This window comes from Myotis daubentonii, chromosome 6 (genome assembly GCF_963259705.1).
Source record: "Myotis daubentonii chromosome 6, mMyoDau2.1, whole genome shotgun sequence".
NCBI lineage: Eukaryota > Metazoa > Chordata > Mammalia > Chiroptera > Vespertilionidae > Myotis > Myotis daubentonii.
The window spans coordinates 59,667,599-59,691,564 of record NC_081845.1 but is presented as its reverse complement, the minus strand read 5'-3'; the positions used below and the strand labels follow the sequence as shown (position 1 = coordinate 59,691,564).

The 23,966-nt window shown below is 40.0% G+C and overlaps 1 protein-coding gene across 5 annotated transcripts in view; it reads left to right on the top strand.

Annotated features, from left to right (window-relative positions):
• The window catches only part of BCKDHB (branched chain keto acid dehydrogenase E1 subunit beta), a 217,937-nt gene that overhangs the window by 41,120 nt on the left and 152,851 nt on the right, over nt 1-23,966 (top strand). For all 5 annotated transcript variants that reach the window (XM_059701117.1, XM_059701119.1, XM_059701118.1 and 2 more), the window contains exons 4-6: nt 2,791-2,924; nt 3,154-3,309; nt 5,487-5,595. In XM_059701117.1, coding sequence (XP_059557100.1) covers nt 2,791-2,924; nt 3,154-3,309; nt 5,487-5,595 — 399 coding nt within the window. The remainder of the gene's footprint in view (nt 1-2,790; nt 2,925-3,153; nt 3,310-5,486; nt 5,596-23,966) is intronic.

Genomic DNA, 23,966 nt, shown 5'->3' with positions numbered 1-23,966 from the left:
CATTATCCTATTTAAAATCATAGTAGGTCCACCTGCTCCCCCAGTCACCTACTTCCTGCTTTACTATTCTCCATAGCACTTGTTATCATTTAACACACTATATATTTTACTCATTTATTTTGTTTTTGTCCTTTTCCTGATTAGAATATAAATTCCATAAGGATAGAATTATTTTCCTGCTGTATCTTCTGCATCTAGAATAGTGTCTATATCGTATTAGGCACTTTGTAAATGTTTGAATATGTGTGAATTTTTAGTCTTCAGTATCATGATTCTTCTGGTACAAATAGAAATTCAGCCTTAGGAGTTAGTAATTTGTGGAGATGACACTTAAACCCACAGTTGTCTTGGCGAATGGTGTAATCACTGTATGTATTATTAATTTACCCATTGGGACATTGTGTGTATGAATTTTATATCAGATTAATTGCATTATAACACAGAAAGTCATCAGTATTTTACATTTTATGTGTGCTCTTCCCTCAATCATTACCTGTTTGGGAGAAAATAGAAACAGATTTTTAACATTTAATTCATGTTGAAGCAGGGTTGTTTTTTTTCTTTTTTTCTAGACCATATAAACATGAAGAGAGTTAAGCTATTTCCTCAAATTAAGCATCTTTTGAAGTAAGAATTCTGATAAACTCAACTTTTCTGCCTTCTAGGAGCAAAATGGGCTATATTTACTGAGATGAAAAATATCTGAATCCAGGGAACCAGAAGTAGTAAGGAATAAATAATAACACTGTTTCTCTGGTTCAGATGGTTCAGGTATTCCACAGGTGTGGATCCCTACAGGTGGCAGCTGGAATCTGTGTTCATTTTCTGCCAGTGATTTGTTCTTAATTCAATGGAATCATAAATTTTCAGAAATTATCAAGCAGCTCACAGTCAAATAGGGAACTGATGAGTGATAGAGGTCACAGTCAGAAGGTAGTCACAGATCGGGATGAGTAAGAATCATGCTTTAAGTTTTTGCAGCTGCTTTTAGACTGCAAACTGTAGGATGTGTCTAGTTGGCATTTTCTAGCACCTGCTCTATTTATGGTTCATATTCAAAAGGACTGATTGAGCTGAAAGTTAATTCTATGTGCCAAGAAGAACTGGTATCCCTGTATTATGGAACTGAAATATGAATCATAGATCTGTTCCCAAACTTTCAGACTGTGGCTATTGCTTGTGTCTATCCATCCAAGTTCCTGAAATTAGAATTTTTCATGAAATGCTAATATGGTTTGAGAGGTGGTAAAATTTCAGATGAGAAATGAGTTGTGTATGCTAGTAACATTATACCTTGTGGTTTCAGTGGAAAGCCTAAGGTGTTTGTTTGTCAAGCTCCTTTAATTTGAAAGAATCTCAAACTCCAAATTCTGCCTCCTTTTTAGTGGGCATAGCTGAAGTCTATGCTCAGCTCTTTGAGCTTCCAGTTACCTGCTGTGCTTTTGGAGTCTCTCGTAGGCACAGGGGTCAACCGAGGATTTAAGAAGATTTAATGCATACATTTTGGGGTGCCCTCATGTAGTGCCCTTCTTTTAGGGACTAGTGCCTCAATTTCCAGCCACTAGCAGTTCCAGACTCCATTCTTTGACACCCCAAGGCGATAAGACTGTCTGTCTGTCTGAATTCTAGCTGTCTCATGTCTCAGAAACTGGGGAATCACCTCAAGGGATATGCCTTATATATGTCATGCTCATCCACAGAAATTCAGTTCTTCTAAGGATCCAATCTCTTTAAGTTTAGGCCTTTTTTTTTTTTTTTTTTTTTTTTTTGCCTCTCCAGTGCCTGTAAGTAGTTGTTTGTATATTTTGTTCATTAGATGTGTGAGGTTTACTCTGCCATTATTGAAATTGGAACCTCAATAACTTGGGATACATAGAGCTCTCATTATCATTCCAATCAAAATACTTTCTCATTTTCATTATAACTTAATCTTTGAGTCATGAGATACTTAGACATATGTTTAAAACTTTGTCTAACATAAGGATTTTCTAATTATCTTTTTGTTAATAATTTCTAGCTTAATTCCATAATGGGCAGAGAATATATTCTATATTACTTTAATTCTTTGAAACTTGTTGAGATTAGATTTATAACCCAGTATATGGTTAATTAATACCAGTGTTCTCTGTTAGGTGTATAGTGTCTTTATCAGTTAAATCATGTTTGTTGATGGTGTTCAAATCTTATATAGTTTTTACTTTTATTTTGGTATGCTTTATCTATTAGTTACTGAGATTGGTATGTTAAAATTTCCCACTATCTTTGGAATTTATCCATTTCTTTTTTCAGTTCTGTTTGTTTGTTTATTTATTTATTTGGAGCCCATGTTGTCATAAGAGTTTAAATTTAGAATTATGTCCTCCTTGTGACTTGAACTCTTTTAAAGAATGAATTTTCCCTCTTTATCTCTGGTAATGCCTTTTCCTTTAAAGTCTACTTTGTCTGCTATTAATGTAGCAACTTTCTTTTTTTTTTATTGTATATATATTTTTCTTTTTATTTATAACTTTCTGATATCTTTATTATTTATTTTAAGTAGTTGGATTTTGCATTTTTAAAATCTCAGTGTGACACCCTGTCTTTTAATTGTAACATTTCAATTACTTAGTTAATATAATTACTATGTTTGCATTTAAAACAGCTATCATACTAGTTATTTTTTATTTCCTTCACCTGTCCCTTGCTTTTTTTCTCCATCTCACCATTACCAACTCATTTACTTTTAAGTTGTATTGTGTATTACATTACTCTCATTTGTCATAATAAAATGATTTTATTTTCTTATTTTAGGAAAAGATAGAGTTTTTAATACCCCATTGTGTGAACAAGGAATTGTTGGATTTGGGATTGGAATTGCAGTCACTGGTGCTACTGCCATTGCAGAAATTCAGTTTGCAGATTATATTTACCCAGCTTTTGATCAGGTAGGAAGATTGCAGTTTACTATAATTGGTCATTTCTAAGGTTAAGTCCATGAAGTATTAAAGTTTTGTCTCTACCCTCCCTATCTCAAGAACTTTGTGCTACCTTTGAGCTAGTGCATTACAAGGTATGTTGTTATGGCATATATGTAAAGATCTAATAAAGGGTCGAAGAAAATGGATGGGAATGAAGGACTCCCTGTGACATGTCCCTTCTCTTCTCCCTTCTCAGATTGTTAATGAAGCCGCCAAGTATCGATATCGCTCTGGGGATCTTTTTAATTGTGGAAGCCTCACCATCCGTTCCCCTTGGGGCTGTGTTGGCCATGGGGCTCTCTACCATTCTCAGAGTCCTGAAGCTTTTTTTGCCCACTGCCCAGGAATTAAGGTATACTCATTTATGTACTTTATTTGATCTCCATTTGAGGTTTTCATTTTGGTTCATTCTATTAATATTAACTAAAATGCTTATCAGAGGAAAGCAAACAGGAATTTGGGAATTCATGTAAACCTTTTAAAAAGAGGGCATAGTTTTGTTTTGTTTTTTATATTCATTAATCCATTGCTCAGATTTATAGAGTATTCTTTTTGAAATAGTACCTGGCTTGATATTAATAGTACCTGATATTAATTTTAGGCTTCAAAGAATAAGACTGAGAACATAGTTGGTTTATCTTCCTCTGTTTCAAAGCTCTGTTTCCTTCTGATAGGTCTTTTTCATTTAAATTAATAAATCTTTTTCTGGGGTAAATTAATAAATCTACTCTTTAATTCCTAGTCAGAGGGATAGACTTTTGCTTTTAGTCTGTATGTTTTTAAACAGACTGACAGAGGCCTCTGTTACCCAGGTGTGCTTTTCACTCCAGGGAAGGTAATATTTGCTCTAACAGTGAAAGTTGAAGCATCTTTCTTTGCCTTCCACAATGGTCTTCAATTTCTATAATAACTTGGGTCTTTTAATAAAAACATTTTGCATATTTTCTTTTCATTTTTTACATTATCTTCTTTTCTAGTTCTATTTACCAGAGAGCTTCCTTGGGAATCATTATAAAAACTCATAGATATGTTCACCCACGGCTGTGTGTCTGTTTTTTGATAACATGAACTGGTTGTGAACATGTGTTTATGTTTTTTTTATTTGTTTTTTTTCCTCCTAAAGCAAAGTCATAAAGTTTTCTCAGTAGAGTACAGGGTGCATAACTTTTTAATGTAAGCTGGGAATGGCAAGTTGGGACAGAAGCCACAGTTGAGGAAATAGTTATTTTTGTGCTTGAGCTGAACATTGATTCACATTTAATGTTTATGATGTTACCCAGTATTTTTAAGAACACATCTTTTCTCTCAATCCTCTACTTTCTCTACCCTCTCCCCCTTTCTCTTTCTTTAATCTCAAATGAAAATTGTACATATAGTTAAAAATGTTAAAAATAAACACATGTAGAGAGCAGAAGAAGAAAAAATAAAGTGGGAACATAAGATAAAGACATTGTGTTGTGGTAAGCACTGTGTCCAGGAGTTAGTTTACAGAAAATGGAATAGTGTCCTTCAATAAAAATGGTATGAAAATGATTTTTGAAAGCCAAATATAGCTTGCTTCAAGGAACCTTATTTAAGCCTTTGTGATAAATTCAGGTTTATTTTAATGGTAACTTTTTCTATGTAACTCTTGTCTTTATGCAGTTATTTAGTAATCATTGAAAATTAGATGCAAGTTTATGATTTGAGGTAAAATGGTGTACAAACTTGAGCTGTGTATCAGTCAGAACTGGGTGAGAATTCCTGGTGTAGCAAGCGATGTAACCTTGGGCAAGCTGTTTGACCTCTCGTTAAGCTTTAGTCTGCATTTCTAAATTGGGGAAAATAATAATAGCTACCTTGGCGAGTTGCTGTGAACAGTAGATGAATTAGTCCACATAGTGTTCTTGACCCAGTTAACACATGTTCTACCTCCTGTCATTACCATTTTCTTCATTATCAACCTTATTCCCAGGAAGGTTCTGGAATCTTTTCCTGTTAGCTGGAAGTGTGCAGTATCCACACTTTTCTTTAGCTTTGCATTAACAATGTTATAGTGCTTGATTGTAAAGTTCCGTGGATTACTCAATTTTCCTGTAGGAAATGCAGACCATGTTTTTCATGGAAGAGGAGATTTTGATATTTAAAATTGGAGAAGAGAGTTGCATACCCTTTGGATCTAGCTGTGTAGAGTATTAGTAGAAAATATTTATAGATAAATACAGAAAGATACTGACAACTTTACTTTTTTGTTTTGATGAATGCTTTTTGTAGAATTCTTTTATTTTTTATGTATATGCAAGTTTAGCTCATTAAGAGAAGAGCATTTTTAATCACCAGAATATGATGGGCATCTAAAAAATGTTGAACATGTGGGCTATTTTGGGACAGAATGTAAATTTTTATTAAAAATTATAATTAGGCTAAAAATGCCAGATTTCTATTTTTAATTAGTAACAATTGGTTATTTAAATGTCAACTCTTCTTATAATGAATTTGCTGGGATACATTTTTACTGAAATTGTCTTTAAAAAAAATCTGTTTTTGCAGGTGGTTGTACCCAGAAGCCCTTTCCAGGCCAAGGGACTTCTTTTGTCATGCATAGAGGATAAAAATCCTTGTATATTTTTTGAACCTAAAATACTTTACAGGGCAGCAGGTAAAGGTTTTCTTTATTTTATATTTGTGAATATCTTCATATTTTTTGTTTCTTACAATTCAAAAAAATTATTTTTCCTTGTAAGTTTGGTTTATACTTACCTTGTAGAAAAATTCTGATTTGTTCCATATTTAGTTTTTTCTCAGTTGTATATTTTATGTTAAGTTTAGGGGAAATCTATCTAGCCATTTTATATTTTGATTGTGGAAAAAGAAGCAATGTGAATTATTTGAGAACATAGGGACTATGGTCATCTAAATAGTTGCTTAGTAAATGTGAGTTGAATGAAAAAGTGAATGAGCTTATTATACTAAATAACATTAAATGCCCTTATAGCCGAAGTGTCTATATAGGTGTTAATCTAAATTAGAACACTTTGAAGGTGAAGGAGGCACTATTAATGCTGTGACATCAGGACTACATTGGGATGACTGTCTAAGGAAAACTGGTGTACAGTCATGCTCCTTTTAGCTTAAAATTATGATTCTGTAAACACTCATCTGTGACTAGAAATTTTAACATCAAATGATTTGTTCTCTTTAATGTATATTTTGAGTCCAGAAAACATTGCTTCGGCAAATCATTCTTTTCTTTGAATAGATAAGCTTAAAAGTATTTTGTTTTAGTGCAATGTGATTTACATATAATAAAATGCATAGATATTAAGTGTTCAATTTGATAGATTTTTTGACAATCTTACACATCAATGTTACCACTGTGCAAAATATGACATAGAGAAGCGGTTCTCAACCTGTGGGTCGTGACCCCTTTGGGGGTCGAACTACCCTTTCACAGGGGTCGCCTAAGACTATCAGAAAACACATATGTAATTACATATTGTTTTTGTGATTAATCATTATGCTTTAATTATGTTTAATTTGTAACAATGAAAATACATCCTGCATATCAGATATTTACATTATGATTCATAACAGTAGCAAAATTACAGTTATGAAGTAGCAACGAAAATAATTTTATGGTTGGGGGTCACCACAACATGAGGAACTGTATTAAAGGGTCATGGCATTAGGAAGGTAGAGAACCACTGACATAGAGCATTTCCATCATTTCAGAAATAATGAATTAATTCATCTTCCCTGCCAGTCCATTATCCCTATCCCAAACTTAGCCACTTTCTGCTTGCTATTACCATAGATTGTTGTACATTTTGGGGCTTTATATAAATGAAATCACACAGTGCTATATATGTTCTTTTGTGTTTGACTTCCTTTGTTCAACTTAATGCTTTTGAGATTCATTCATATTGGTGCTTATATCAGTAGTTTATTCCTTTTTCATTGCTAAGTATGAATAGATCATACTTTGTTAGTTTTTGACTATTTTGTACAAGGACTTTTTGTGTGAGTGTGAGGGTGTGTGTGTGTGTGTGTGTGTGTGTGTGTAGCCTGCCTCAGAGCTTGAGTTAAGCTAGGGACATTCCTGTATATATGATTTTTTTGTTTTGTTTTGTTAATCCTCACCTGAGGATATTTTTCCATTGATTTTTAGAGAGAGTGGAAAGGAGGGGGAGAGACAGAAACATTGATGTGAGATAGACACATCGATTGGTTACCTCTCACACTTGCCCCTACTGGGCCAGGGATCAAGCCTGCAACCAAGGTATGTGCCCTTGACTGGAATCAAATCCGAAACCCTCAGTGGATAGGGCCAGTGCTCTGTCCACTCAGTCAAACTGGCTAGGGCTGTACATATGTTTTTGTGAACATTTTACAATTTCTTTTGGGTAATAAACATCCAGGAATAGAGTCATTGTGTCACAAGGTAGATGTAAATTTAGCTTTAAAGAACCTAAGAGAGTCTTTCGAAGTGATTGTGCCATTTTATACTTCCATTAGAAATTTATCAGAGTTCTAAGTTAAACATAACTTGGTCTTAAGTTAAACATATTTTAAATTGAATCTCTAATTTTTAGAAACTGTATTATCATCAATATCCTATTATGGGATAAAAAATAATTAATGTAAGAATTTAAAATCTTTAGGTGAATAGGAAATCGATGGTATACACAGAGTAGCTATTTGATTTGTAATAATTTGGATACCCTTATGGGAATTATATTTGTAAGGCCAACTAGTTATAACTAATCAGTTAATGAAGATTTGTTTTCAGTGTTTCATAAATGGAAACTGCAAAAGAAACATTTGAAAAAGTAATTCACTTTGCTGAAATTTTGAAATCAGGATTGGTTAGGGAAATGTTTAATGCTATAAGATTCCAGTTAAGTGAATGAGCTTGAGAAATTTGTTGTAGGTTTGGTCCTGAGGGAGATTATAAAAATCTCTGATGAGAATCATGGATCACAAGTTTCCCCATGATTATGTGCTATTTCAAGGACACTCACTGAATGTTTTCTTGACCCCCAGTGGCTCAGTAGAGACCACAAAGGCTCTAGTTTTTTCACAACTAGAGAGCTTCTCTGCAGAAGAAAGGAAAAAATAATGTTACCCACCAAAGTCTTCATATGAATGTTCTCAATGAATGTGATCAAAGTTGATCCCAGGGCCAGCAGCATAAGATTCCTGAGAGTTTATTAGAAATGCAAATTGTCAGTCTTCCTTCATGACCTACTGAATTAGAGACTCTGGGAGTGAGGCCCAGCTGTCTCTATCTTAGTAGTTCTCCTGATGATTCTGACTCATACTAAATTTTGAGAACCACTGCTTAAGGTCAGTTGCTTATCTACATTTACTTTATTTTATTACAAGAGGCCTAGGGTCTCGGATTGCGAGAGGGTGCAAGCCAGGCTGAGGGACCCTACTGGTGCATGATCAGGGACAGGGAGGGGCCACGGGAGGGCTCCAGGGTGTGTCTGGCCCATCTTGCCCAGTCCTAATCAGCTGGACCCCAGCAGCAAGGTAACCTACTGGTTGGAGTGTCTATTCCTGGTGGTCAGTGTGCATCATACCTACTGGTTGAATGGTCAAATGATTGCACAGTCGCTTAGGCTTTTATATATATAGACTAGAGACCCGGTGCCTGAAATTTGTGGCTGGGTAGGGTCCCTAGACCTGGCCAGCGATCAGGGCCAATCTGTGGGGATGCTTTTAACCCATGGTTTTCTTTGAGTTGTCCTCTGGTTTGAATCAGTATCTTGCAGCTGACCATATTCTGGTTTTTGCTTTTTTTGGGTAGGGTATGGTGGAGGGGAGCTCTGACTGGTCTGACATTGATTCTTCAATTGCTGTCTACATGCAGCCAGCTCTTCTTTACCTGTGTGAGCTAATCTCTCAGCTCTGCTTCACAGTGAAGTAAATGCTAAACTTCCACTTGTTTGGAATGATATGAAAAGAAATGGAGCATTGTGATTAAGATACCTCATGGAAGACATGTTTGTATTGATAATCAAATGGATCTATAGGAGAAGGTGCTTTAATTTCAAAGACCAGAGTAGCTTGATGATTTCTAAGTAATAACAATAGGAGAACTTTTGGTATCGTATATAATAAAAGGGTAATATGCAAATCGACTGAATGGTGGAACAACCAGTCGCTATGATGTGCCCTGACCACCAGGGGGCAGACGCTCAATGCAGAAGCTGCTCCCTGGTTGTCAGTGTACTCCCAAAGGGGGAGCGCCGCTCAGCCAGAAGCCGGGCTCATGGCTCTCAGCTGCGGGGAACTTCTCCCGCTTCTGTGGCAGCTAAGGATGGCCGTCAGCCGGACATCCCCCAAGGGCTCTTGGACTGTGAGAGAGTGTGGACCGGGCTGAGGGGACCCCCAGCCTGGTCTGCGCCCTCATGGTCCAGGCCTCCAGTCTGTAAATAATCATTTAATGGACCCTTTTCTGACAGTCTTTCTTCTTGAATTTCCAACATACACTTGGAAATAGTTAAAATCTTTGGGACTTAAGATACGGCTGTTTACATTTAGATTTTTGAAAAAAGGGTTCATAATGTGAAGGCTCATAGAATAATAAATGTAGATGTATATTATATTATAAATACCAGGCTGATAATTCTTTGTGAAAATAATTGGGAGTGGTGTTCATTACATAATAGCTCAGTTAGGTTAATTATTCAGTAATGTTAACTAAATGGAAAGTAGTTGAGTATAAGTAAAAATAACTTTTGAGTAGTTCAAGGCAATGTTTATAAAATCGATGCACATAAGCCCTTACATTTTATTTGTGGGATGATATAGAAATATTCATGAATTAGGCAATCCTAAAATAATTAGATATATTAGTTAGGCTTACCCCATAATAAGGCTGTAAATTAAATGGACATTTTATTTCTCTCACATAAATATCCAGATTGCCAGTCCATGGCTGAGGCGGTGGCTCCTCAGTTGTCAGAGTACCAGGACTCTTCTGTCTATTAAAAGAAAAATATAAGTGAAAGGAAAAGATAATCTCTGATAGTTTAACCAGACATTTTAAACAGATAAGGGGAGAATTAGTACACTGGAAGATAAAGCCAAAGAAATGACCAGAATATAGTCTAGAGAAATAAAGAGAAGGAAAATATGAAAGATGTTGAGTATGGAGGGGGAGTGAGTAAATATGCTTAAGGAACAGAGATGAGTGCATTTTCTAATAATGTTCATTAACAGAATTTTGTGGACAGAAAAGTAATTCTCTGTCATATGTTTGCCATTCTGCTTCATCAGGACTGGAGTGATACAGCAGGAAATATTTTAGGAAAGTATCAACTATTAACTGCTTTTCTCTCCAGCATCATTAGGTAAGATGTGATTTTCCCAAGTCTAGAGTCGATTCTATACATAATTCCTGAAGTAAATAGGATATTAGATAAAGAGTTCCTTAGGAAGCTAAAGTATAAGGCATCCATAAAAGTTAACTTGCTAACTCAAAGAATTTTCCTCTAATGTATAATTTTTATCTATGTCTATATAATTTATGTCAGTAAATACTGTTCAAGATTGATTCCGTTATAGTTATTCAAGGCTTTAGCTTATAGTTGTAGTGCACATCTTTCTCTCATTAGTTTATCTTTTGGCATCTATTGGTCCATTATTTTCCTTGTAGGACATATTTTTCCCATGGCCACTACTCTTGCCCCTCTCCATGTGGTCTTTAAGGGGCTGCTAATCATCCTGTATGATGTTATGTAATGGACATGTGACTCAAGCCCAGCTTTATGACTTCTTTGGGATTTTATACATGTACATAGAGCTGTCCTTTCTATGTGTGGTTTGCCTGGGATAACGTGAGACTGAAGTCAAGTTCCCTGTCACTTAATGAGAGTCGCTAGTGGAAGATTGTGAGGCCAAGCAGATATGTTTATTGAAGATGGGAGGGAAGGAGAGAAATAGAAATCAAAAGTGAAAATTTTCACCATTTCATTAGATTAGTTCTTAAAGTTCCTTGTATTCTTATTCCTTTAATCTTCCTTTGATAAATGGAAGATTCTGGGGGAAACTTATTAATCACATTTTAGGTTCAACTTCCTTTGAGTTTCAGTCCCCTGTAGACTTTACTAAATTTAATAATCTTGATTGATAAAATACATAATCTTGGTTAGAGCAAAGATGCTACTCTCTTAAGATGAAAATATCTCCAGTTTGACTAGTACAATAAATGGCAGTCTTTTATAAACATAATATAAATGCTACGTTTGTCCGAATAGCTGCATTCGGAACCCCATCTATTTATACTTAACTAGGGGCCCAGTGCACAAATTCATGCACCTTGAAAGGCTGTGGTGGGCACAGGGACAGGTCTCGGTCCATCCTCCGTGCCTCCGCCTGGTCCCTTCTGCCACTGCCCCCAGTCCCCTATCTGCTGGCAGCCCCAATCCCGCCACCGCTGCTCCCACGCACTGATGTTGCCAGTCCCGCTCGCACCCACTGACAGCTGGCACCAGCAGTGGGTGCAAGTGGTGGCTGCTGCCCCGATTGCCCCTCAGGAGCAAGGGAGGTGGAGAAGCCCTCAGGGGCAATTGGGGCTGGTGCTTGGCCCCGGGTGCAAGTGGCAGCTCCGGTGCCAGCAGCGGGTATGAGCAGGGCCGGCAGCAGGTGCAAGTGCTGGGCGGGACTGCAGCGCACAGGAGCAAAGAATTTTCAGTAACCACCAGAGGCTTGCCCTGATGACAGTGACTGGCGCCCCCCCCTTTGGCCTGGCCCTCCTCATCCTCACTCACCTGCTCCACCATCCCGCCTCAGCGGACACCCGCCATGTTCCGTGCACTCCCTGGTGGTCAGCACACGTCATAGCGACCAGGTAATCAGTTGTTCTGCCGTTCAGTCTACTTGCATATTAGCCTTTTATTATATAGGATAGTACTTAATAGTACATAATTGTACTCACAATGTTGTTGAGGGGCTTGAGATAAACCATGTGTGTATCTGCCTCATCTTTAAGCACTGCTTGGACACTTATGTACTAGACACAGTGCTATGTTGTGTAGACAATTAGACTGTTTCAATTAATTCTCACAACAACCTCATCAGAAAAATTCTGTCACTGCCATAGGACCTGAGCATTAGGAAAGTTAAGCAATTTGCTCAAAGCCCATTTTCAAACCCAGGTATTGGGCACGTATGGTGAAAAAGGTTCCATTTAATCTTCACAAAAGCCCCATGAGGTGGTGGGACCCTGAAACTGAAGTTCAGAGAACTTAAAAAACTTGCTCATAGAGAACTAAGTGATAGAGTTAGGGTTAAATGAATATGTTCCGACCCAAAGCTGCTCTCTTTCTAACATTACAATATTGTTGCAACGTATTTAAACATTTATTGAGTGGAGGGCATAAGTGAAACAAATTCTTCCAGTGGTCTAGTTTCATGCCAAGACCTGTGCTATTCTCCCACAATTAAAATGATTTACTTTTAATTGAATGAAAATATATACTATCAGTAGCTCTTCATTAAGGTAGTATATCCCTTATATTACAGTGTATAGGCAGAGGATTAATTCGCTTCTTCGAGAGTTATAAAAACTATACATGCCACAAGTCCAGTGCAGTCACAGATGGGGTTTGGGAATGTCTGCTCCATGCTGCTTTTAGGGGCCTAGTCACATGTCCTCATCTAGAAGCAAAGGTAGCTGAGAAATGTAGCCTTCCTACATTTTGGGGAGAGGGATAAAACTGATGAATGGACAGTACTGCCCATTGCAGCTGTTCCAGACCTCTCTGACTCTCTCATTTTTGGACCTGGTCTCCATGTAGTGTTCTATATTCAAACATCTGTGCTGTGGTGACTCACAGGTCTGGTCTACAACTTTTAGTTCAGCCATTAACTTTATAAACTATAAAGATGAAGTGAAAATAGGTAATGCAGCTATTTTCTTCTACTAATTTTGAATATATCATAGATATAAAATTTATCTTCTAAATTTAGACAGACTATAGCTTATATTTCTGGATTATTTATGTTTATGGCATTTAAATACAAATAAACTTAAAAATGGCAGCGGGATGCTTAGTAAAGATAGATAAGGAAGACAGTGTCAAAATATACAAAATAGTTATGATTCAAAAAGAGTGAGTCAGTGAGTCATTATGAGATATAGGCATTCTTGTGGAGAAGCTGTTCTTGCATGTCTTGAACTCTTTGGTTATTTAATTGAATGATTGATGACACCTGTGATATCGAAGTAACCATGGTTTTTATCCATGGTTATTCTAGAGAGAAAAAAAGTAAGACTAAAAGCCTCTTGCTGCTTTATTTCCAGAATTTAAATTATCCTTTCAGGCAAAAATAGGTCATAATGATGCTGATTCCTTTTTTCTTATTAGCAGATTCCTTAATTATGTATAAATTGTAGATGACTTTTAAGGTATTTTTGCCCAATAGCAGTATACACAAAAGCGAGGAATTAGTATTTCACATTTAAATTTGTTTTAGTTGGCATCATTAAGCTGATTATTTTTATGCAGGCTGATACATTAATAGTAGGTACACTCATGATGAGAATTGTTTGATCCAGTAATGAGAGGGAATTTAGTTTATGTTATATTTTTTAATTAGTTTTTAAATTGAAATAATACTTTTACAGATTTTAAACAGCCAAGTAATATATCTTGTAACAAATGCATGCTTCTTCCTCATAGGCAAGCCTTTTCAATTCTCTTAGTGAATTATTATCATACTAGGGGCCCGGTGCACGAAATTCGTGCACTGGGTGTGTGTGTGTGTGGGGGAGTGTCTCTCAGCCCAGCCCGCCCCCTCTCACATACTGGGAGCCCTCAGGCATTGACCCCCATCACCCTCCAATCGCAGGATCGGCCCCTTGCCCAGGCCTGACGCCTCTGACAGAGGCGTCAGGCCTGGGCAGGGGACACTCATTTCCCCCCATCACTGGTTCTGCCCCCAGCCCAGGCCTGATGCCTCTGGCCCAGGTGTCAGGCCTGGGCAGGGGACCCCCAGACCCCTCCGATTGCTGGCTCTGCCCCTTGCCCAGGCCTGATGCCTCAGCCAGAGGCGTAGACCCCCATCACCCTCCGATCACCTGATAGGCCCCTTGCCCAGGCCTGACGCCTCTGCCAGAGGTGTCAGGCTTGGACAGGGGACCCCCATCTCCCCATGATCACTGGCTCTGGCCCCCGCCCAGGCCTGAGGCCTCTGGCCCAGGAAACATGCCTGGGCAGGGGACCCCCATCTCCCTCTGATTGCTTGCTCTACCCCTCGCTCAAGCCTGATGCCTCTGACCCAGGATTCAGGCCTGGGCAAGGGGACCATCATATCCCCCCAATCCCCGGCTCAGCCCCCCGCCCAGGCCTGATGCCTCGGCCAGAGGAGTTGACCCTCATCACCCTCTGATCACCAATCACCGGATCGGCCCCTTGACCAGGCCTGAGGCCTCCGGCAGAGGTGTCAGGCCTGGGCAGGGGACCCTCAGCTCCCCGCGGTTGCAGGCTCCGCCCCTGCCCAGGCCTAACGCCTCTGGCTGAGGCGTCTGGCTCGGGCAGCGGGGATCCGCAGCTGCAGCGGCCCCGCAATCGTGGGCTCCGCTTTAGGCCCAGACAAGGGACCCCTAGCTCCCGGGACTGCCAGCTTCGACCGTGCCCAGCTCCCATCGCTGGCTCCACCCCTACTTCCTGCTATCACTGGCCAGGGCAGCAAAGGCACCTGATTCTCCGATCATGGCTGGGGGGCAGAGCAAAGGCGGCCCCAGGGCCGCCTTTGCCCTGCCCCCCAGCTCTTAGCTCCCCCCTGGGTTTCTGATCACTGTCAGTGGCAGGGGGCTTCTTCCTGCTTTCCCTTTCGCCTCCCTGCATTGTGCCTACGTATGCAAATTAGCCGCCATCTTGTTGGCAGTTAACTGCCAATCATAGTTGGCAGTTAATTTGCATATAGCCCTGATTAGCCAATGAAAAGGGTATCGTCGTACGCCAGTTACCATTTTTCTCTTTTATTAGTGTTGATTTGTAAATAATATGCTTAAACTGCTTGTTAACATTTTATCTTTCTATTAGTTATTTTGTCTCACCTTTTCCCCAGCAGCTGCTATTCTTGCCTCAACATATGCAGATTTTCTCTAATATCTTCCTAGAGTTACAGTGTAAATTTTTCAGACCATTATTTAGTGTTTACATTGCTGTTACATAACAGTATGATTCACAACAAAATAAATAAATAAAGCATTTTTTCATCTCCCCTTTGGTATGCAATTGTTTTCTCTGAATACAATGCATTTTTCCCTGTTTTTATTTGCTTAATTTCACATGGTTCCTAATTTCCTTAAGATGATCTATTTTCATTATGTTTGGACACATCAAGTAGCCAGTCAGCTCTTTTCCTCATCTTCATCCCTATGCCCTCAGTTTAATAACATGATTAAGAACATGGGTTCTGGATCCTGATTGCTTGAATTTGAAAGACTGCTCTATTAGTTACTAGCTGGGTGACTTTGGCAAGCAACTTAACCTTTCTGTGCTTTAGTTTTCACACCTGTACCACCAGGACAATGACAATACTTAGCTCATCAAATTGATTTAAAGATGAAATGGATGAATGAGTAGATTTAAAGGCACTGAGTACCCAACCTGACACAGAGAAATTTCTTAATGCCTTTGGTGCTTGAGGTGACCGTTCTTTCCAGGGATAAGTTAGTTCTATCATTAATCTTTGATAGGTAATTAAAACAAATCTTGTCACACACCAGTTCTTTTATCTATATACTAGAGGCCTGGTGCATGAAATTCATGTACTCATGGGGGGGGTCTCCCAGCCTGGCCTGTGCCCTCTCACAGTGCGGGAGCCCTGCGATGGATTGCCCCAAAGAGGTAGGCTGGAGCTGGGGGTCCTACCTCCGCGCTGCACGGAGCCGCGGGACCCCCAGGCCTCGCCACGCAGAGCCATGGGCCCTGCCTCCATGCCGCGCATGCAACGTAGCCCACCTGCGCTCGCACGCAGTCCCACCCACCCACTCACGCCCACTGTGCACACAGCCTCCTGAGGATCGCTCATTGTGGCGTGAGGGCGTCACAGCTTGAGGGCGTGACAACCATATACACTTTTATTAACACATTAAGTGCCCAGTCAGTCACAGGTGACTGACACTATACTTTCTGTCTGGAAGACAAAACAGGCTGGGAGCTTAACTTGTTAATAGGACTAGTGCCCCGGTGCATAGATTTTGAACATTGAAAGGAAATTAATTATAAGGTAGCCAGCAGAGTGGGACTGGGTGAGATGGGCTGGACATTCCCTGGATCCAACCTTCCATGGTCCCTCTCCGGGTTGGCTGCACCTGGGGCGGCGCTGCAGCTCAAAGGGTGTCTGAAGAGTGAGCAGGGTCCCTCTGGCAGGTAGGGTCCCTCAGCCTGGTCTGCAGGGATCGGCCAAAACCGGCTCTCCAACATTCCCCGAGGGGTCCCAGATTGCGAGAGGGGGTTCTTGGGTGACGCACCCCAGAATTAGGCTCCCTCCTCTTTGGTTCCGGAGTGCATCACCTGAGAACCACCGCTGCCAAGTCACCGCAGCTCGGCAGCTCCTGTGTTGAGCGTTTGCCCCCTGGTGGTCATTGCGCATCATAGCTCTGGTTGGACGGTCGCTTAACCTTTTATATATATAGATGGAGTGAAAAGGTTTGCTAAATGTGAACTTGGATTCTTCAATATAAAGTAGTTCCATTGCACTATTGAGATAATTTAATATTCTGTGGTACATCTACACAATGGAATACTACGCTGCTGTAAAAAGGAAGGAACTCCTACCATTTGCAACATCATGGATGGACCTGGAGAGCATTATGCTAAGAGAAATAAGGCAGTCAGAGAAAGATAAACATATGATCTCACTCATTTGTGGAATATAATGAACAACATAAACTGATGAACAAAAACAGATCCAGAGACAGAGAAGCATCGATCAGACTGTCAAACCTCAGAGGGAAGGCAGGGGAGGGTGGGGGAAGGGGGAGAGATCAACCAAAGGACTTGTATGCATGCATATAAGCCTAACCAATGGACATAGACACCAGGGGTTGAGGGCACAAGTGGGGGGGAGCTGTGGGGGGATAAGGGCACATATGTAATACCTTAATCAATAAAGAAGAAAAACACACACAAAAAACACATGGTAGCAAGACACCATGATGATTAAAAACAAAACAAAACTGAAACTCATAGACAGCAGTATGGTGGTTACCAGAGGGAACGGGGTTGAAGGGTAGTAAAGCATTACTGGGGTCAAATATATGGTGATTTAACTTTGGGTGGTGGGCGCACAATGCAATTATACACAGGTCATGTATCATAGAAATGTCCACTTGAAACCTACATAATCTTACTAGCCAATGTTACCCCAATACATTTAATTAAAAGAAATAAAATAAAATAAAATGTTATTTTAAATAAAGAAAAGAAAAAGATATACACCTGAAAATATGATATTTTAATATTGTGGAGTAAACAATGTTATAATTAGAAATTAACAATGCCTTTTGTTTTTTAAATACACTTATTTTTCTTATAAAAGTCATATTCTACCAGCAAGCTATTGATACTAAACAAGCCACCCCTAACATTTACTGGATTAAATCAACAACTTTTTTATATAGCTCAAGTGCAGGCCTGCAGTTTAGGCTGAGCTCAGCTGGCCAGCTCAGATTTCATCTAGGCTCCTCATAGATCAGTTGTCAATTGCAGGTCATGTGGGTTGGATTTGTTGGTCTCAGCTGGGCTCTCTCAAATATCTGGGGCTGTGGCTGGTAAAACTGTAGCCTACTTGTCTCTAATCCTCCAGCAGGCTAGCTTGGTCTTGTTCACATGGTGGAAGCAGAGGTTTCACAGGGGCAAGTAGCAGCATCCAAGGTTCTTGAAGCACAGGCTAGAAACTAGCACGCATCACTTGTTAATAGAGTGTTGGCCAAAGCAAGTCACAGGTCAGTCCAACTTCAAAGGATGGGCAAGTCGCATTGTGAAAGATTGTGGATACAAGGAAGGTTTAAAAGATTATGGCTGTTTTTCAGTCTTTTATGTACGCTTGTTGAACTCTTGCAAAGCACAAAAGAGATGACAAAAAGACCTCATAAATCTATCCCTTAGCTACTATTGACTTTTTGTTGTATATACTACCAGACTTTTATCTATATTTTTAAACATGTTATTACTGTCAATTTGTTTTCATTTATTTAATTACAGACTTTTTACAGTTTGTTTTTTTCATACTTGTCCTTTCACTTCTACGTTTACATTGTACATGTGTCTTCTGTCTTAGCCTTGTTGAGTGGCATTTATTGTAAACCTAAAACAGGCAGGGGATGCAGATTATTATTCTACTTTGTGATGAAAAGGCCTGATCTAGTAGCAAGAAGAATCAGAAGGTTTTCAATTAACTTGAAGTGCAGAATTGCCTTTGAATTTGTTCATGTATCTCCTGTGATTGACCTGATAGACTGAAATATTTGTGGAATATGACACAGTAGAATTTTTGTGTGCTTCTGGCATATTCCTTATATTATTCACATGCACTTTCAGACTAATTAGGGGCATTAGTCTGATGTCTATTTTTGATCGTTGTCTTAATTTAACTGGATGCATTCTCATTGACTAAGTTTATACTACATGGAAAAGAGTGTTTTATTTTTTGTTTTAATAAAATTTAATGTCATGAATCATATGCACTCTTTGTAAAAGCTTCAAGTATCATAGAACTATAAAATGAAAAGTGAAAGTTCCTTTTCTCTATTCTACTCCTGTCCCTAGACCTGTTCCCTGCATTTGCATTGATATAAGTATGTGAATGTATAGAACACATTTACATATTAACTGAGTTATATAAAATCATACTGTAAACACTATTTTGTAACTTGCTTTTCTTACCAATTCATTTTGGACATATTTTAATTCAATGCACAAAGATTTAGCTAATTTTTAGCTCATATAATTTTGAGGGATGTACCATAATTTATCCTTTCCCCTATTATGGAATTTTGAATTGCTTCTAAATTCTGCCTATTCTAAACTATGTTGGAGTAAATATCCATGTATATGTGTGTGTGTGTGTGTGTATTTGGGCATGTGGAAGGAGAAAATTATAGATCACTGTTTCTTACAGTAAAACTATAAACCTATATATTTTAATTCCGTCCTTGTTTCTTCCTGTTCTTTGATTAAACCCTGCACAATAAATGATTGATGAAGCCAAACACTGCAAGTCTCTAAATAGCAGTTAGTGAAAAACTGGAAGGATAGGGTATTATTGACGCAGTTACTAGGCAGAGACAAGACCCAATACGTAAGTATTTATAGTCTACAAGCTAAAATGGAAAGTTGGAAATGTTTGTAACACATGTCACTTGGGAATACTAAGCATAAAAAGCCTTGCATTTTTCTTTTCTTGTGTATCAGAATTTTGCCTGTTGTTGAATTTTGCAAACATTTTTTTTCCTGAATTTTGTCATAAAGTTCTTCACTAGTATGTTTAATAGAAGTCCACCTTGAAACAACTAGATCCCAACAATTTAATGCTGCCTTCTGAAAATGTCACAATTATATCTATGCCCATGTACTGGTTGTCATTGAGAACAGCATTCAACCTATTTGTATAAATATAAATATAAATATAAATACACAGACACACATAGTTTTTAAAGTCCCCCCCCCCCCCCAATTTTTCATCTTCACTGTAATGATTCTTCATTTCCAAGATCATGGCTATCTCCATTTATTCAGACTTCTTTATGTCCATGAATAACTTGTGTAGGTATTTCCATTAGTTTGATACATTTGTTGTTAAGGTTATTACTAGATGTTTCATGTTGGTTTTTTTTTTTTTTTTGCTATTTATATAGGATATTTTTTCTTACTGTTTTCTAAATGGTTATCACTGGTTTACAGAAAAGCTTTAAATTTATTTTTTATTTTTTAAGATCTTTATTGTTGAAAGTATTACATATATCCCCATCCCCCCCCCCCCCATTGATCCCCTCCCCCGGCCTTCACCACCCTCTTGTCTGTGTCTATGGGTTATGCATATATGCATACAAGTTCTTTGGTTGATCTCTTCCCACCCACAGCTTTTAATTTTGTATGTTAATAATTCACTTGGATATCTAATGCAATTCTCTAATAATATTTCAGTTAATTATTTTAGATGTTCTTACCCTCTATAGCTAGTGATAGTTATAATTCATTTTTTTCCCAAGAGTTGATGAGACATTTTAATTTTTTCCCTTTGTTAGGAATATCTCATCTTTTCTTAACTTGGACCCTGATCAGTAGTTTTTATCAAGTTAAGGAAATTATCTTTATTTTTAACTTAGTAGAAGGCTCTTTCCTTCCACCTCTCCCAAGATGTTGAACTTTATCAAATTGTTTTTAGGTATCTGGTGAGATGATTATATGATTTTTCTTCTTTGATCTCTTGATGAGGTGAATTTCATTAACATATTTTCTAATATCATAATGAGTAATTCTTTTATACCTGGGGTAAATTCTACTTGATCATGATGTTTAATTCTTTCAGCATTTTGCTGTATTCAATTAGAAGATTTTTAAAAGAATATTTATGTTCATAAATAAAATTGGACTATGGTTACCTCTTTACATGTATATATATTTATATATATACAATTGGTCTATAGTTTATCCTTTCTTCACCATCCTGGTTAGGTATGAGACCCAGAATTATGCTATCTTTTTGCTTGTTTTTTAAATATATATTTTTATTGATTTCAGAGAAGAAGGGAGAGAAAGATAGAAACATCAATGATGAGAGAATCATTGATTGGTTGCCTCCCACTGGGGATCAAGCTCGAAACCCGGGAATCAAACATCATAGGTTGACGTTTAATCTCTGAGCCACATGGGCCAAGCTATGCTAGTCTGATAGAATGAACTGGGCTAATTTATTTTTTCTATGCTCTAGACCTGTTTGGGTAACTAAGAATTATCTGTTGATAAGTTTTTTGCTTATAAAATTGCCTGATTCTGGTGCCTTTTGGGGAAAATCTTTGACTTTTTTAAAAATATTTTTTGGTTGTTGATCTACAACCTATTATTGAGTAAATGTTGGTCACTTATATCTTTGTATAATATCATATTTTTCCTGATTTGCAAATTTAGTCGTATAAAATTTTTTTCCATAGTATCGTTTGATTAAATATGTTTACATATATAAAATATTTAGTTGGTGCTTGATACATAAAAAATGCTCAGTAAGTGTAAGTAGTGTATTTAACTGTTTCTATTATTTAAAAATCTTTAGTTATTTCTTTTAATAATCTCACCGTTCAGCATGAATCTTTATTCAGAATGTTAGGCCCTGATCATGATTCAAAAGAGTGTTCTAATCCAGGAGAGATGGAGGAGTAAGGATTTTATAGAGCTTTAGCAAGAAAGGTCAGACAACATTCAGCCTGCTTCAGGAATAGTCGATTTTCAGAAGGGGAAGAATAGTATCTGTTGGTTGTGCAATTCAGATTTAGCAGGAAAGAGAGGAAGAAAAGTTGCTGGTCTATGGTAGAATGAGAGCCATTGTGGGGTATTTTTAGTCTATCAGGGACTCTTACAAACATTATTTAAGATTTACAACATAGTCTAGCATATTCAGGTGTGCATTGTGTCATAAGTCAAGCCAGTCTTCTTTTTGATTACAGGCAGTTCCTAATGTTTTTCCTCAAGATGTGTACAAATTAGATGTCTGAAAGTTAACGATCAATTGACTTATATTTAACTAGGGGCCCAGTGCACGAAATTCGTGCACTGGGTGTGGCAGGGGGGGAGTGTCCCTCAGCCCAGCCTGCCCCCTCTCACATACTGGGAGCCCTCAGGCGTTGACCCCCATCACCCTCCAATCGCAGGATCGGCCCCTTGCCCAGGCCTGACGCCTCTGACAGAGGTGTCAGGCCTGGGCAGGGGACCCTCATTTCCCCCCATCACTGGTTCTGCCCCCAGCCCAGGCCTGATGCCTCTGGCCCAGGCATCAGGCCTGGGCAGGGGACCCCCAGACCCCTCCGATTGCTGGCTCTGCCCCTTGCCCAGGCCTGATGCCTCGGCCAGAGGCGTAGACCCCCATCACCCTCTGATCACCTGATCGGCCCCTTGCCCAGCCTGACGCCTCCGCCAGAGGTGTCAGGCTTGGACAGGGGACCCCCATCTCCCCCCGATCACTGGCTCTGGCCCCCGCCCAGGCCTGAGGCCTCTGGCCCAGGAATCATGCCTGGGCAGGGGACCCCCATCTCCCTCTGATCGCTTGCTCCACCCCCCACCCAAGCCTGACGCCTGTGACCCAGGCTTCAGGCCTGGGCAAGGGGACCATCATATCCCCCCAATCCCCGGCTCAGCCCCCCGCCCAGGCCTGATGCCTCGGCCAGAGGAGTTGACCCTCATCACCCTCCAATCACCAATCACCGGATCGGCCCCTTGACCAGGCCTGAGGCCTCCGGCAGAGGTGTCAGGCCTGGGCAGGGGACCCTCAGCTCCCCACGGTTGCAGGCTCCGCCCCTGCCCAGGCCTAATGCCTCTGACTGAGGCGTCTGGCTCGGGCAGTGGGGACCCGCAGCTGCAGCGGCCCGGCGATCGTGGGCTCCGCTTTAGGCCCAGGCAAGGGACCCCTAGCTCCTGGGACTGCCAGCTTCGACCGTGTCCAGCTCCCATCGCTGGCTCCACCCCTACTTCCTGCTATCACTGGCCAGGGCAGCAAAGGCGCCTGATTCTCCGATCATGGCTGGGGGGCAGGGCAAAGGCAGCCCCAGGGCCGCCTTTGCCCTGCCCCCCAGCTCTTAGCTCCCCCCTGGGTTTCTGATCACTGTCAGTGGCAGGGGGCTTCTTCCTGCTTTCCCTTTCGCCTCCCTGCATTGTGCCTACATATGCAAATTAGCCGCCATCTTGTTGGCAGTTAACTGCCAATCATAGTTGGCAGTTAATTTGCATATAGCCCTGATTAGCCAATGAAAAGGGTATCATCGTACGCCAATTACCATTTTTCTCTTTTATTAGTGTAGATAAACAGAGTTCTAGGTCTAGACCTAGTATACATATTTGTGCTGTCTACCCTTGTTTCCAGTATTTACCATGAGCTAAGTAGTATCAAAGTTTAACACTTAATTATTCTTATTTATTGAAAGTTAATTTTATCTTCTAATTAGACAGTGATGTCAGTATGATCCAATCTAATAAAAGACAAACATGTAAATTGACTGCACCTTCGCTACGCCTTAAGCCACGCCCACCAGCCAATCAGAGCGACTATATGCAAATTAACCCAACCGAGATGGCAGCCGGCAGCCATGGAGCTGAAGCGAGCAGGAGGCTTGGTTTTTTCAGTGATGGACTAAGCCAAGCTTCCCAACTGGCTCTGAGCTCCACTCAAAGCAACAAAGTTTCAATTATAGAAGATAAATAAACCCCAGATACCTGCTTTCAGCCGGTTGTGGCCATGGAGATGGAGTGAGCAGGAGCTGGCTCTGAGCTCCACTGAAGGCAACAAAGTTTCAGTTATAGAAGGTAAATAAATCCCAGAATAAAAAAGAAAAAAGAAAAAAAGAGGCTGGGAGCTTCCATTCACCGGGGGGCTTGGCCAGCCTGAAAACGGCCCTCAACCCCTCACCCAGACTGGCCAGGCACCCCAGTGGGGACCCTCCCACCCTAAAGGGGGTGTGGCCAGCCTGAAAACAGCCATCAGCCCCTCACCCAGGCTGGCCAAACCTCCATGGGGTGAGAGTCCCCACTGTGAGGGGCTTGACCAGCCTGCAAACAGCCATCAGCAATGCACCCAGGCTGGCCAGGCACCCCACTGCGGACCCCCACCCTAAAGGGGGTGTGACCAGCTACAAACAGCCATCAGCCCCTCATTCAGGCTGGCCAGGAACCCCAGTGGGGACCCGCACCCTGAAGGGGGTATGACCAGCCTGCAAACAGCCATCAGCCCCTCACCCAGGCTGGCCAGGCACCCCAGCGGGACCCCCACCCTGATCCGGGACACCCTTCAGGGCAAACC